Source organism: Primulina tabacum, chromosome 7 (assembly GCF_025594145.1).
Source record: "Primulina tabacum isolate GXHZ01 chromosome 7, ASM2559414v2, whole genome shotgun sequence".
NCBI classification, from domain to species: Eukaryota; Viridiplantae; Streptophyta; class Magnoliopsida; order Lamiales; family Gesneriaceae; genus Primulina; species Primulina tabacum.
The window spans coordinates 24,745,020-24,757,811 of record NC_134556.1 but is presented as its reverse complement, the minus strand read 5'-3'; the positions used below and the strand labels follow the sequence as shown (position 1 = coordinate 24,757,811).

General features: G+C 39.5%; 1 protein-coding gene across 1 annotated transcript; it reads right to left on the bottom strand.

The window, feature by feature from the left end:
• Positions 1–10,565: 10,565 nt before the first annotated feature.
• On the bottom strand, positions 10,566–12,541 carry LOC142550621 (uncharacterized). Its single transcript, XM_075659696.1, has 4 exons — positions 12,485–12,541; positions 12,097–12,292; positions 11,215–11,970; positions 10,566–10,945 (listed from the first exon to the last, which is right to left on the bottom strand). Exons 1-4 carry the CDS (start codon positions 12,539–12,541, stop codon positions 10,566–10,568), a joined length of 1,389 nt encoding a protein of 462 aa, XP_075515811.1.
• Positions 12,542–12,792: the final 251 nt, after the last annotated feature.

Here is a 12,792-nt window from a genome sequence, read left to right as displayed (position 1 = left end):
AGACATGTACTACATGTTGTTTGTAGTTGGTATTGAACACTAGTTTGTATATATGAAATGAAACAAGACATGGATTTATGTTGTTGAAATAAAATAGATAAAGACTTTGTGCATGTTTATATGCATTTGTTTATAATATTGTTAAAAGAAATTTTTTTATGACCCATATTTTCGAACAAAGATCCAATTAATTCCAAAGAGAATTGAGTTAGAGCCCGGATCCCCACACAGACTAGGCATTTCAAAATAAATCAGCAATGTCCTTCTTCATACGTTTCCACTAGAATTGAGGTCTCAATGTCAAATACATGTTTCGACCTCCAGGGTTAATACTGTATTTGCTACAATGTGCCTTACAAAGAAGGGAAGATTTCAAATCAAAATCATCAGGAACTATCAGTCGACCATTAAGTCGTAAAGAACCATCAGACGCAATCTGAACTCCAGACTGATGTCCTGCAGATACAAGTTCTTTCGACTTTTTGATCTGAGCATCGCTTCGTTGGGCCTTTCGTATCTTTGATATCAAGTTCGACTCAATTTGCAATGCAGAGACAGTGAAAGAATTCCAATTCGAGTGAAATGTCCAGCCAGAAATACATATATCCTCATGTACTTTGTCGACACAAACAGAAGCTAGAACAAAATCATACACCTTACGACTAAGGGCATCCGCAGTAACGTTCACCGATTCAGGGTGATACTGAATCTCACAACCAAAATCCTTCAGGAGATCCATCCACCTGCGTTGTCTCATATTCAAATCAGATTGAGAAAAGAGATATTTTAGACTCTTATGATCTGAATAGATAACAAACTTTTCTCCGTACAAATAATAGCGCTAGATCTTCAAAGCAAACACAATGGCAGCCAATTTAAGATCATGAACAGGATAACGAGTTTCATGAGATTTCAATTGACGAGACGCATAAGCAATCTCTTTGCCATGTTGCATCAGAACACAGCCCAAACCTTTACCAGACGCATCTGTGCACACAACAAATCCTCCGGTACCTGAGGGAATAGTAAGCACAGGTGCTGTGGTCAATCTCGTCTTCAATTCAAGAAAACTAGCTTCACATTCATATGACCAAATGAATCGCTGATTCTTCTGTGTCAGTTGAGTAACAGGTTTAGCTATCTTCGAAAACCCTTCAATAAAGAGACGATAATATCCAGCTAAACCCATGAAGCTACGGATCTCAGGAACATTCGTAGGTCTCGGCCAATTCAATACAGCTTCGACCTTAGTAGGATCAACAGATATGCCATGTCTCGAAATGACGTGGCCTAAAAATATCACTTTGTCCATCCAGAATTCACATTTGGACAATTTAGCATAAAAATGACTAGCGCGAAGAGTTTGAAGTACCAGTCTCAAGTGTTCATCATGCTCCTTTTTTGATTTTAAATATACAAGAATATCATCAATAAAGACGATAACGAATCAGTCAAGATAATCTCGAAAGACACGATTCATTAGATCCATAAAGACAGCAGGAGCATTCGTGAGACCAAAAGGCATAACCAAAAATTATAGTGGCCATACCTCGCACGAAAAGCAGTTTTGGGCACATCTTCATCTCGAACTCGTACTTGATTATATCCAGAACGAAGATCAATCTTAGAGTAAACAGAAGTACCCTGAAGGTGATCAAATAAATCATCAATACGAGGAAGTAGGTACTTGTTTTTCACAGTAGCCCGATTCAATTGCCTATAATCGATACACATTCGCATAGTACCATCTTTCTTTCGAAAAAATAAAACTTGAGCTCCCCAAGGTGATACACTCGGTCGAATATATCCCTTATTGAGAAGATCCTGTAATTGTTCTTTCAATTCTTTCAATTCCAGCAGGGCCATGCGATAAGGAGCTTTAGAAATAGGCGCAGTTCCCGGTACAAGATCAAGACTAAACTCAACTTCTCGATGAGGAGGAAAATCAGGAATCTCATCGGGAAATACATCCGAAAATTCTTTCGCAACAGGAATCTCAGATAAAGAAGGCTCCTTCTTAGAGACATCAATAGCGTAGATAAGATAACCCTCATCCTCACTAGTCAAAAGTCGAGACATTTACAAGGAATATAACAATGGAATTTTGGCTTGGGAACCCTTGCCCTAAAAATTCCACTTGGGGCAATCAATCGGTCGAAATCGAACTACTCCATGAAAATAATCAACAGTAGCTCGATTTGTCGTCAAGATATCCATGCCAACAATACAATCAAAGTCGTGCATTGGAAGGACAATCAAATTCAGAAATATCACATTGTCCTCATATATCAATACACAATTATGCACAACTTGCTCAGACAAAATAATCTTTCCAGCTGGCGTGGCTATCGATAATGTATCATACAATGGGGTACACTCAATACCGTGAGATGCAACAAATGCATGAGATATGAATGAATGAGATGCTCCTGTATCAAATAAAATACGTGCAGGATAATCGCAAAGCAGGCAAATACCTGCAATCACACCACCAGGAGCTTCCTTCGCCTGATCCTCCGACATAGCATACACTCTAACTTGAGGAGGAACTTGAGCAGTCTGACCACCTGGTCCTCGATATCGTGGAACACTTGACTGTTGGAAAGAGGGAATAGGAACAGCAGGTCTCATCATACTAGGGCCACCTCTAAATCCTAGCTGGGGTTGAGAAGAAGTCGAACCCCTGTTCGGACATACTCGAGAGAAATGGCCTTCCTGCCCACACTGATAACAAGTGCCAAACATACCTCGACACTGCTTGATAGTATGTTTACCCCCACAATGACTACAATAAGGAGCAATCACGGGACTCCCTCTCTGGGATCCCCTCGAACTCGAAGAAGATGAAGAAACAGTGGAACCAGTCTTCTTAAACTTCCTACCTCTCGGACGCAAGATGGGCTGCTGAGCTGTCACTGGAGGTGGAGGAGTATACTGTGGAACTCCTCGCCTGAGTCCAGCCTCGGCTGCCTTGGCCCGTTCAACCACCTCTGCGTAGCTGGTAGGCAAACCAGAAACAACAAAAGTATATAAAGCAGGATGCAATCCATTTACAAACCTGTTATATTTTGCTTTTGCATTCCCAGCTACGTAAGGTGCATACTACAACAGAGTAAAAAACTTCGAAGCATACTCTGCAACAGTCATCGTTCCCTGCTGCAGACTATTGAATTCATTCTCTTGGGCAATATAATAAGAAGAAGGGGAATACTTTTCCAAAAACTGGGCCTTGAAGACATCCCATGTGACTTCAATCCCGGCCTCTTTCAGTACAATCTCAGCGGCTTCCCACCAAGATTTTGCTCGGTCTTTCAATTGATAAAGAGCAAGTTTCATTCGTCGAGCCTTGGAATATTCAACAATATTAAACAAATGCTCGATATCCTTTAGCCAAGCCTCTGCTCTTTCTGAAATCTCGGTGCCAAAGAACCTCGGTGGTTTTAAATCTTGGAATCGATCCATCACTATATCCATGGACAATCCTTTAAATTGTCCGACTATTCTCTCAGTACTGCTACTCGCAGTTTCATTTGTATGATCCATCTACAATTCAAGGGATGAATATCACAAATCAATATCAATTTCATAATCTCATCATCTCATATAATCAATCTCATTAATAACTTACTCAAATTAAATCAAGTAGGAGCAAGTAATACAAATAAATCAAACACATACGCACAATTTATTTGTTCCTATTCATGTGTACACAAGACTCAATCGAGCATTTTCAGCTATGCTCTGATACCACTCAGTGTGGGGCCCTTAACTCCTAATCGTTATTACAATGCAATCTGATTAGGGTAAATTAATTACAGCGGAAAACGAGTTTAAATTTTCTTTACAATGAGCCCAAAATATCTTATTTGAATACTAAAAATAGTATTTTATCTCATATCATAAAACATGCCCACACGTAATCAAAGCCAAACCACATCAAACAACTCATATCCTCGGAAAATGCCCTGGTATATAGATACATATATATACTGGGAACAAAACATAAAACCTCAGCTCAAACTGTGACTCCCTCCAGAAGTACCCTCTCCGGCCTCCTGATATCCTGGAGTACCTGCCATTGTCCACACATAAAGACAACAACAGCCCCCCTTGGGGGTGAGCAAAGCTCCGTATGGAACAACCATCATGTATACCACAAATATCTAAACAATGATATATGATATGCAATGCATGTATGTCGTGGAGGTATCAGGTCAAATGCCCATTCACTGAGCACATGTCAGAACCAAACGAATCGTTATCAAATCAATGATCGAGCTGGCACACCGGCCTCAATCAGGGATACTCGTATGATAACGTCGACAAAGCGTCATCAAATCCCAAATCTCAATCAATCATCGGGGCCACAATGACTATGCTTTAAGGGTCATGTAATACCAAACATAACATCGTGTTCACAAACCCCAGAATCAAATCAAATCATATCAGGGTATTCAAGGATCATAGCTCAACGTGCATGTCATGTATGGCACATAAACTCAACAAATAAGGCATATAGACATGTATTCTCAATCCAATCAATCAAACATATATCATTTGATACAGATACCTGTCGTATGTTACCTGATCGCAACATACCTCAATTCTTCGTTTCCAGTCGATGTAGCTTGAAGATATCAGTATAATAATCTATCTACATCAATAACATATTCATTTCAATCAATAAAATCATTCAAAATCAACAATATAGGTTCCAAATATCTTTTGAAACTTTGAAATTTCATATCAAATTGAAATCATAACATAATTCAATTCCAACTTCAAAACTTAGTTTCTTGTCGGTTATTCTACTGCATATATTTATCAGAATTAATAATAACTGACAAATAATTATTCAATCTCAACCCTACGATTAAAATTCCCATTATAATAAATTGGGAATAATTCAAAATAACATCACTATAATCATCTCTTCTTCGTTAAAATCATACACTAGTCAACAATCTTCAATTTTTGTATGATTTAACAATTTATCAGATTTATTCCAAGAAGCGACGAATTTCAAACATCACCAAAAATATAAAATTTATACCTCAAATCGAAGACCTCGTGTCAACGATCTCAGAGCTGAAATCGGTTCGTCGATTGGATAAACCGATAAATCGCAAGATCGAAAAGAAAATAAAAAAAATGTATCCTCGCTTTTCTCTCACTCTCGCCTCCTCTCTGTCGAAAGAAGATGATGTGGTGGAATTGCAACAATTCAACCGCTTCAACGTTAATTTTTTTTTATTTTTTTAATATTACATTTTAACATCGGTACATCCCTTTGGATCAGTCAAACGTTCAAATTTTTCAAAACTCAAAACATGAAAGTTTTAGCACTATGTATTAGCTTTTCAATGAACTTAGTCTCATTTCATTTGGACTAATACTCGGAAAATTATGCTAAAAAGCATAACATAATTACCATTTTGCCTTTAAAATTAATTCATTATTTTTCAACTTATTTACAAGAATGCCATCAAAATAAATTGAATATTTTTCAACTTATTTACAAAAATGTCATCAATCTATTTTATTTTCGGGGTCTCACAATATCTTCAGTATTCACTATCTTATCTCTTTTACTTCAATTTCTCACAGGTGGTGTCAATTGATGATGTGTTACCTCAGGTTCGATCCGGAGAGCAGATCTTCAAATCTTCATAGTTGAGTGGGTGGGGTCGGGGCTCGGAGTTCTGCACAGACAGAAATATGGTTAGGGGGCGTCAGAGTGTTTTCCTGCGTGATCTCTATGATGCTTATTCCAGTCTAGAGTGCAAACTTAAGAGAGATATTGGTAATGCTAAGTGGGTGAGAGAATGTGAGTGTGTTAAAATCGTGACCAATACTTAATATTTATAGAAGCAGGATATGGTAATTACCTTGTTAGAGTAGGATTCTTGCTGAAATAGAATCCTACATGATATAGAAAACATAAGACATTAGGACTCCTTAACCATGGTGGCTAGGACTCTTGCATTATCACGATGAGATTTGATCAAATCTCATATTTATCAGGATCTCTTACTTATTAACGAGAATGTCTTCACATTCTCTAACTGCATCAGGGCTCGGATTTCCAGGCCCCCTACGTGGGCTCGGACTTCTAGTAAACATGGTTGAGGAGATCGGCCATATTGGAGATTAATGGGCTCCGACATATGGGTTCGGACCTCTAACTGTATGATCGGGCTGAGTATCCAGACTGTCACGCTCCGAGTCCGAAGCGTCGGTGACATCCGGCATTGTTTAACAATTATATTGAAAACAATAAAGCCTCGTATCAAATCAAACCAGTCTTTTTCATAAATTAACTATTGTCTTACAATGACAAAAGAAATAACTTTTACATCAGGGTTCTCGAAAGCTTAAACGAATGAAAAGGTAAACAAATTCTTGGTTTTCTTAATCTCATATTCGATCACCATCCCCAGAATGACTCTTGCTCCTCCTTGTTCACTTGTTCTTCATTTTTATCTGAAATTTGTAAGGGGGGACTGTTTGGGAAACACTCAGCAAGTGGGGGTCGATCGATTCCAAAGATACATATAGAACTTAATTCTTTAAAACAGTTCTTTAACAATATTTCAAATCTTATTACCTTTAACTTATCATATCGAAATGAACAAATATGAGACATATAATTCAGAACGAATCGGATTTTTCAGAACGGTTCAGAAACATATCAGATCATAACAAACAGAACACTGTTACTCATCTCATTTCCATAGTCAAATTGTCCCCAATATGTTACTCCTCTAAGGGGTGAGGCCAGCACTCGGTTTTATACCCACCGGTGGGGGCCAGACAGAAATGGTTTTCTACCCACCATTAGGGCCAAACAGAAATGGTTTTATACCCACCATTGGGGGCCAGACAGAATCACAATTCTCGTCCCATTTCAAATTGAATCGTAACAGTGTAACAAAGAATTCAGAGGTAACAGACAGAACTTATCAGATTTCTCAGAGTTCAGACTTTTAGACATATACAGCGGAATCAACGAATTTCGAAACATAGAAGAAACATATAATCGATCGAAATTTTTAAATAAAACAGATAGCAATTTTCAAAAATAAGGACACACCTACATGTATGTCATATTATGTATATCAAAGTTTAAAAATACAAAAAGATATGTAACAAAAGCCCACTTACCGATTTCTTATACAAAGCTTTCTCTTGAAATTTCGGCAGCACTTCGGTGCAACTCTAACAAACACTGTCTTTCGTCGGGCAGCACTTCGACATAGGATGGCAACTCGGGACTGCACGAAAAATCCTTCCTTCTTCTTCTTTGATTTTGGCCGAATGGTTTTGGGTGAGGGGAGAGCCGAAGTTCTTGCTTGTTTTTGTTTTTTTTTTTTTTTAAAGGATTTGCAATACATGGAGTCTCATATTTATAGGAGAATTATGCCCTTTCCCCTACCTAGTGGCCGACCCCTTGGAGTGCAAGCAATGGAGTAATGGTGCTCATAATGGTGGTCAAGGGTATGCCAAGCACCAAGGGTCACTTCCTACATAATAAAGATGTCCTAGCCCTTAGCTCCTCCCGCAGCTCCTTCATGAGTTAAAGCAAAGGTTATTTCCTGCACATTTAACTTGTCCAAACTCTTGGCTCAACTTATAGCTCTCTTTTTGGTCATGTTAGGAGAAGCTTGGTTGAGCTTCTTTGAGCTGAAGGATCAAGTCCTTGAGCTGGGGTTTTACTCCTCTCTTGAAAACTCCTCGATGGATATGGTTATTTGCAGCTTAGCCTCCCGTTGAGCACACTCCCGAGCTTTGAAGATACTTCATCGAGTTAAATTTGCTGAAAATTTGATTTGCTTTGGATTGTAAAATCCCAGGTTCTCACATCCCTCCCTCCTTATTGAAAGTTTCGTCCTCGAAACTTGGATCAGCTCGAACTATTGAATAAATGAGGATATTGTGAGCGCATATTCTCTTCAAGTTCCCAAGTGGCCTCTCTTTCGGTATGATTTGACCACTGCACTTTGACATAGGGGATTGTCCGGTGCCTCAACACTTGATCTTTTGTGTCCACTATTTGAATAAGGACCTCTTCATATTTGAGTTCTTCATTCAGGTTTCCTTCAATCATCACCGGTGCCACTTTGAGTACGTGACTAGGGTATGGGATATACTTCCTCAACTTTGAGATGTGGAAAACATTATGTATTCTGGATGTATCAGGCGGTAAAGCCAGACGGTAAGCTAAGGTTCCCACTTTCTCCAGTATCTCGAACGGTCACACATATCTCGGATTTAGCTTTCCGGATTTACTGAGCCAAACTACTCCTTTCATGGGGGAGACCTTGACGTAAGCTTTTTCATCAATTTCCAACTGTAAGGGTCTTCTCTTCAGATCGGCCCAACTCTTCTGTCTATCTTGAGCTGCTTTGAGTCTTTCCTTGATTATGACTACTTTTTCCACGGTTATTTGAACAAGTTTTGGTCCAGTAACAGCTTTTTCTCCGACTTCGTCCCAATATAAGGGCGACCTACACTTTCTTCCATACAAAGCCTCATACGGAGCCATCTCGATGCTACTATGATAGCTGTTGTTATAGGCGAATTCGATCAGGGGTAACTGTTCACTCCAATTTCCAGAAAAATCCAACGCACATGCCCTCAGCATATCCTCGAGGGTTTGAATTGTTCGTTTGGTTTGACCATCTGTCTGATGATGATAGGCCGTACTGAGAGTAACCTTGGTTCCAATAGCCTTTTGGAAGCTGTTCCAAAATCTTGATACAAATCTTGGATCTCTGTCAGACAGTATGCTTTCCGGGACTCCGTGTAATCTCACTATGTTGTCCATGTACAAGGTAGCGAGTCTATCCAGGTTGTAAGTCATCCGCACCGGTAAGAAATGTGCAGACTTGGTCAATCTGTCAACGATTACCCAGATTCCATCGTGACCTTGCCTTGATCTTGGTAGTCCGACTACAAAGTCTATGGAGATGTTGTCCCACTTCTATGTTGGTATTTCCAATGTCTGTACAAGTCCTCTAGGCTGTTGATGTTCTGCCTTGACTTGTTGATAGGTTAGGCACTTGGGAACAAAAACAGCCACGTCTTTCTTCATTCCGTTCCACCAGTAATTATTCTTCAAGTCTCTATACATTTTGGTACTTTCTGATGTACTGATAATCTTGACTTATGTGCCTCGGCCATTACTTCTTCTCGAATTCCGTCAATGTCTGGCACGTACAATCGTCCTTTCATCCAGAGTATACCATTTTCATCAATTTGAAATTCTGGAACTTTTCCTTCTTGGATTTGTCCTTTCATTTTAAGGACGGAGGTTTCTTGACTCTGCTTCAATTCGATGGTCTCTCGGAGGCCTGGTTGTACTGATAGTGAAGATAAGCTCACCTTCCCAAGGTTTATTTGACTCAACGCATCTGCCACCTTATTTGCCTTACCCGGATGATAATTGATTCTTAGGTCATAGTCTTTGAGGAGTTCCATCCACCTTCTTTGTCTCATATTTAATTCCTTTTGAGTGAAAATATACTTGAGGCTCTGGTGATCAGTAAACACCTCACATTTTACTCCATAAAGATAGTGCCTCCAATCTTGAACGCAAATACTACTGCGGAAAACTCTAGATCATGTGTGGGGTAATTTTGCTCATACGGTTTCAATTTCCGTGAGGCATAAGCAATTACCTGGCCCTCTTGCATAAGCACACACCCCAATCCTCCCTTTGAAGCGTCACTGTATACAGTGAAATTTTTACCATCCTCGGGAAGAACTAGTATTGGTGTGGATGCAAGTTTTGTCTTCAGAGTTTCAAAACTTTTTTTCACATGTTTCATTCCAAATGAATTTCGAATTTTTTTGAGTAAGTTTGGTGAGTGGAATGGCGATAGAAAAAAACCCTTTCACAAATTTTCTATAGTAGCCTGCTAATCTCAGAAAACTTCTTACTTCAGTCACTGTCCTTGGTCGTGACCAATCCCTGATTGCCTCCACCTTCTTAGGGTCTACTGACACCCCTAATTTAGAAATTATATGACCTAGGAATGCCACACTTTTTAACCAAAATTCACACTTCTTGAATTTGGCATATAGTTCCTTTTCTCGCAGTGTCTGCAAAGTGAGACGCAAATGTTCTCTGTGTTCTTCTTCACTTGGTGAGTACACGAGGATATCATCTATAAAAACAACCACAAATTTGTCGAGTTATGGTTTAATACCCGATTCATCAGGTCCATGAATGCTGCAGGGGCATTTGTTAGCCCAAAAGGCATTACTGTGAATTCGTAATGTCCATATCTCGTCCTGAACGCAGTTTTAGGGATATCTTCGGCTTTGACCTTCAACTGGTGGTAACCAGATCTCAGATCTAGTTTTGAGAAAACTTTAGCTCCTTTTAGCTGATCGAAAAGATCATCTATTCTCGGGAGTGGGAACTTATTCTTTATGGTGATCTTGTTTAACTCTCGGTAGTCAATACATAGTCTCATACTTCCGTCCTTTTTCTTCACAAATAGCACTGGGGCTCCCCATGGAGATGCACTAGGATGGATCTGATCTGTGTCCAGTAACTCCTAAAGTTGTTCTTTTAACTCTTTCAATTCTGCTGGAGCCATTCGGTATGGTGCCTTTGATATGGGTGCAGCACCAAGGACCAAGTTGATTTCAAATTCTGCTTCTCTATCGGGTATCTCACCCGGTAACTCTTCGGGAAAAACATCTGGAAATTCTTGAACAATCGGTATATCTTCCATCTTTGGAATCTCCTCTCTTTTGACTTCATTGATCATTGCCAGATAAATCTTTTCTCCTCCTTTTATGGGCTTCCAGGCTTGTGAGGCACATAACATAGATTTTCTTTCTTTGGATTTTCCATGATATATGATTTCCTCCTTAGTCGGAGTCTGAAGTCTGATATTTTTCCTTTGACAGTCTACTATGGCATGGTGTTTAGCTAACCAGTCCATTCCAAGAATGAAAACTCAACCATATTGAGTTGGATCAATTCCACTTCAAAAGTTTGTTTGCTGATACAAATTTTACAGTTTCGATACACTTGGTGGGTTTCAATTGTTTTTCTGGCAGGTGTTGCTACTCTTAACGGTTCACTAAGAATATTATGTTCAATTTTAAGCTTCTTAGCAAATCTTCTAGACATAAACGAGTGCGTAGCACCACAATCAAACAAAGTATATGCAGGTATGTCATTGAGTAGTATAGTACATGCTACTACCTCGTTGGTGTTATCAGCTTCCTCTTGGGTGATTGCATATACCCTAGCATTGGTCTTCTTCTCATTTTGCTTCCTGGGTCCCGCCCCTTTTTCTTTATTTTTCGGACATTCTTTAATTCGATGACCCACTTGTCCACACTTAAAACATGCACCTGTCTTCCGATAACATTCCTTGGTATGATACTGCTTACAGGTGTCGCACCACTTCCCTTCCCTGTTGCCAGTATTGCCAGAACTTCTTTGGGAAGGCCCACCTGAATAATTTGGTTTCTTAAACTTGGGACCATTCTGAGTACGTTGATTAACCCTTGGTCTTTTGTTCTTGTTCTCTTCCTCGCGACGCTTGATATCTGTTTCTGCGCTCATTGCAGCGCCCATCAAATCCGCAAAACTGTTTGGCTTGAATACTGCCAATGCTGACTGAATCCGACTGTTGAGTCCTTTTTTAAAGCGATGCATTTTTAATGTTTCATCCGACATGATCGTTGGGACATAGGTTCCTAGATAATTGAATCTCGAAGTGTATTCCATTACCGTCATGTCTGGGGTCTGATTGAAGTTCTCAAATTCGCTTAACTTCTGCAGACAAAATTCGGATGGGTAGTATTGTTTCAAAAACTCCCTCTTAAAATTTTGCCACGTGATCTCTTCTACTTCAGCTAGAGATGGTGACACAGTTTCCCACCATTTTCGCGCTCTGTCTTCAAGAAACGGTGTTACAACCTCTACTCTCAATTCTTCAGGCACTTCAAGTAGGTGTAGTTGTGATTCGACATTTTTGAGCCAGTTGTGGCTGACTTCTGGGTCTTGGTTCCCATCGAAAGTTGGAACTCGATTTCTTCGGAGGAATTCATAATGGTATTTAATCCCACGCGGTTGTGGTTCTTGAGGTTGTTGAATAGCGTTAGCCAATGGGTTCACGAATCCTTGCAACGTTGCTGCTACGATAGTAGCTATCGCCATCATATCTTCTTGACTGAGATTTACTCTCGGAGGTGGTGGTGGGTTTTCATCTTGGTTGGTGCCACGAGGGTTACGGTTATTTCGGGGTGGTCTGTCTGCCATATCCTATAAACATGTATTTTATTAATTTATTCACCATAATGTAAAATCAAAATAATTTCATTAAATTTTGAAATTCATACAATCAAAAGTTTCAAAACAAATGATTAATTAGATAATTCTGAATACAACCAATGCTTAATCTAGAGTCCTCTCTCTACTCGTCTATAACTTCTCCGTCTCCTACGGCCTCGTTACTTCTTCTTCCATCGGGTTTTCTTCTAGTTTTCCCATGAGTTCTTCCATGTTGACCATTTCATTTTGTAGGTGCTCAATGTAATTCTGCAGTTGTGTGTTGTGGTGATCAAGGTTGTTTACTTGATCCTATAGTTCTTGTATTGTTGATTGACTTACTTTTTCATCGATTTCTTGCTCCCCGATTCGTTCTTCAAGACGGCGCTGCGTTTTGAGGAGACTATTACCCCGGATTTCGAGCGTAAAAATTCAATCTTGCGCTTTCTTCAACTCTTGCTTGGTGATCTCGTGTTGACGCTCCGACTCTAGAT

What these genes read in the sequence shown, in the direction of transcription:
- LOC142550621 (XM_075659696.1), bottom strand. Translation starts at nt 12,541, where the DNA reads ATGGTCAACATGGAAGAACTCATGGGAAAACTAGAAGAAAACCCGATG. An exon ending in AAAACCCGATGGAAGAAGAA is followed by an intron (nt 12,293 to 12,484) that starts GTAACGAGGCCG and finishes ACATGTTTATAG; the next exon opens with GATATGGCAGACAGACCACC. An exon ending in CACCAACGAGGTAGTAGCAT is followed by an intron (nt 10,946 to 11,214) that starts GTACTATACTAC and finishes TGGACTGGTTAG; the next exon opens with CTAAACACCATGCCATAGTA.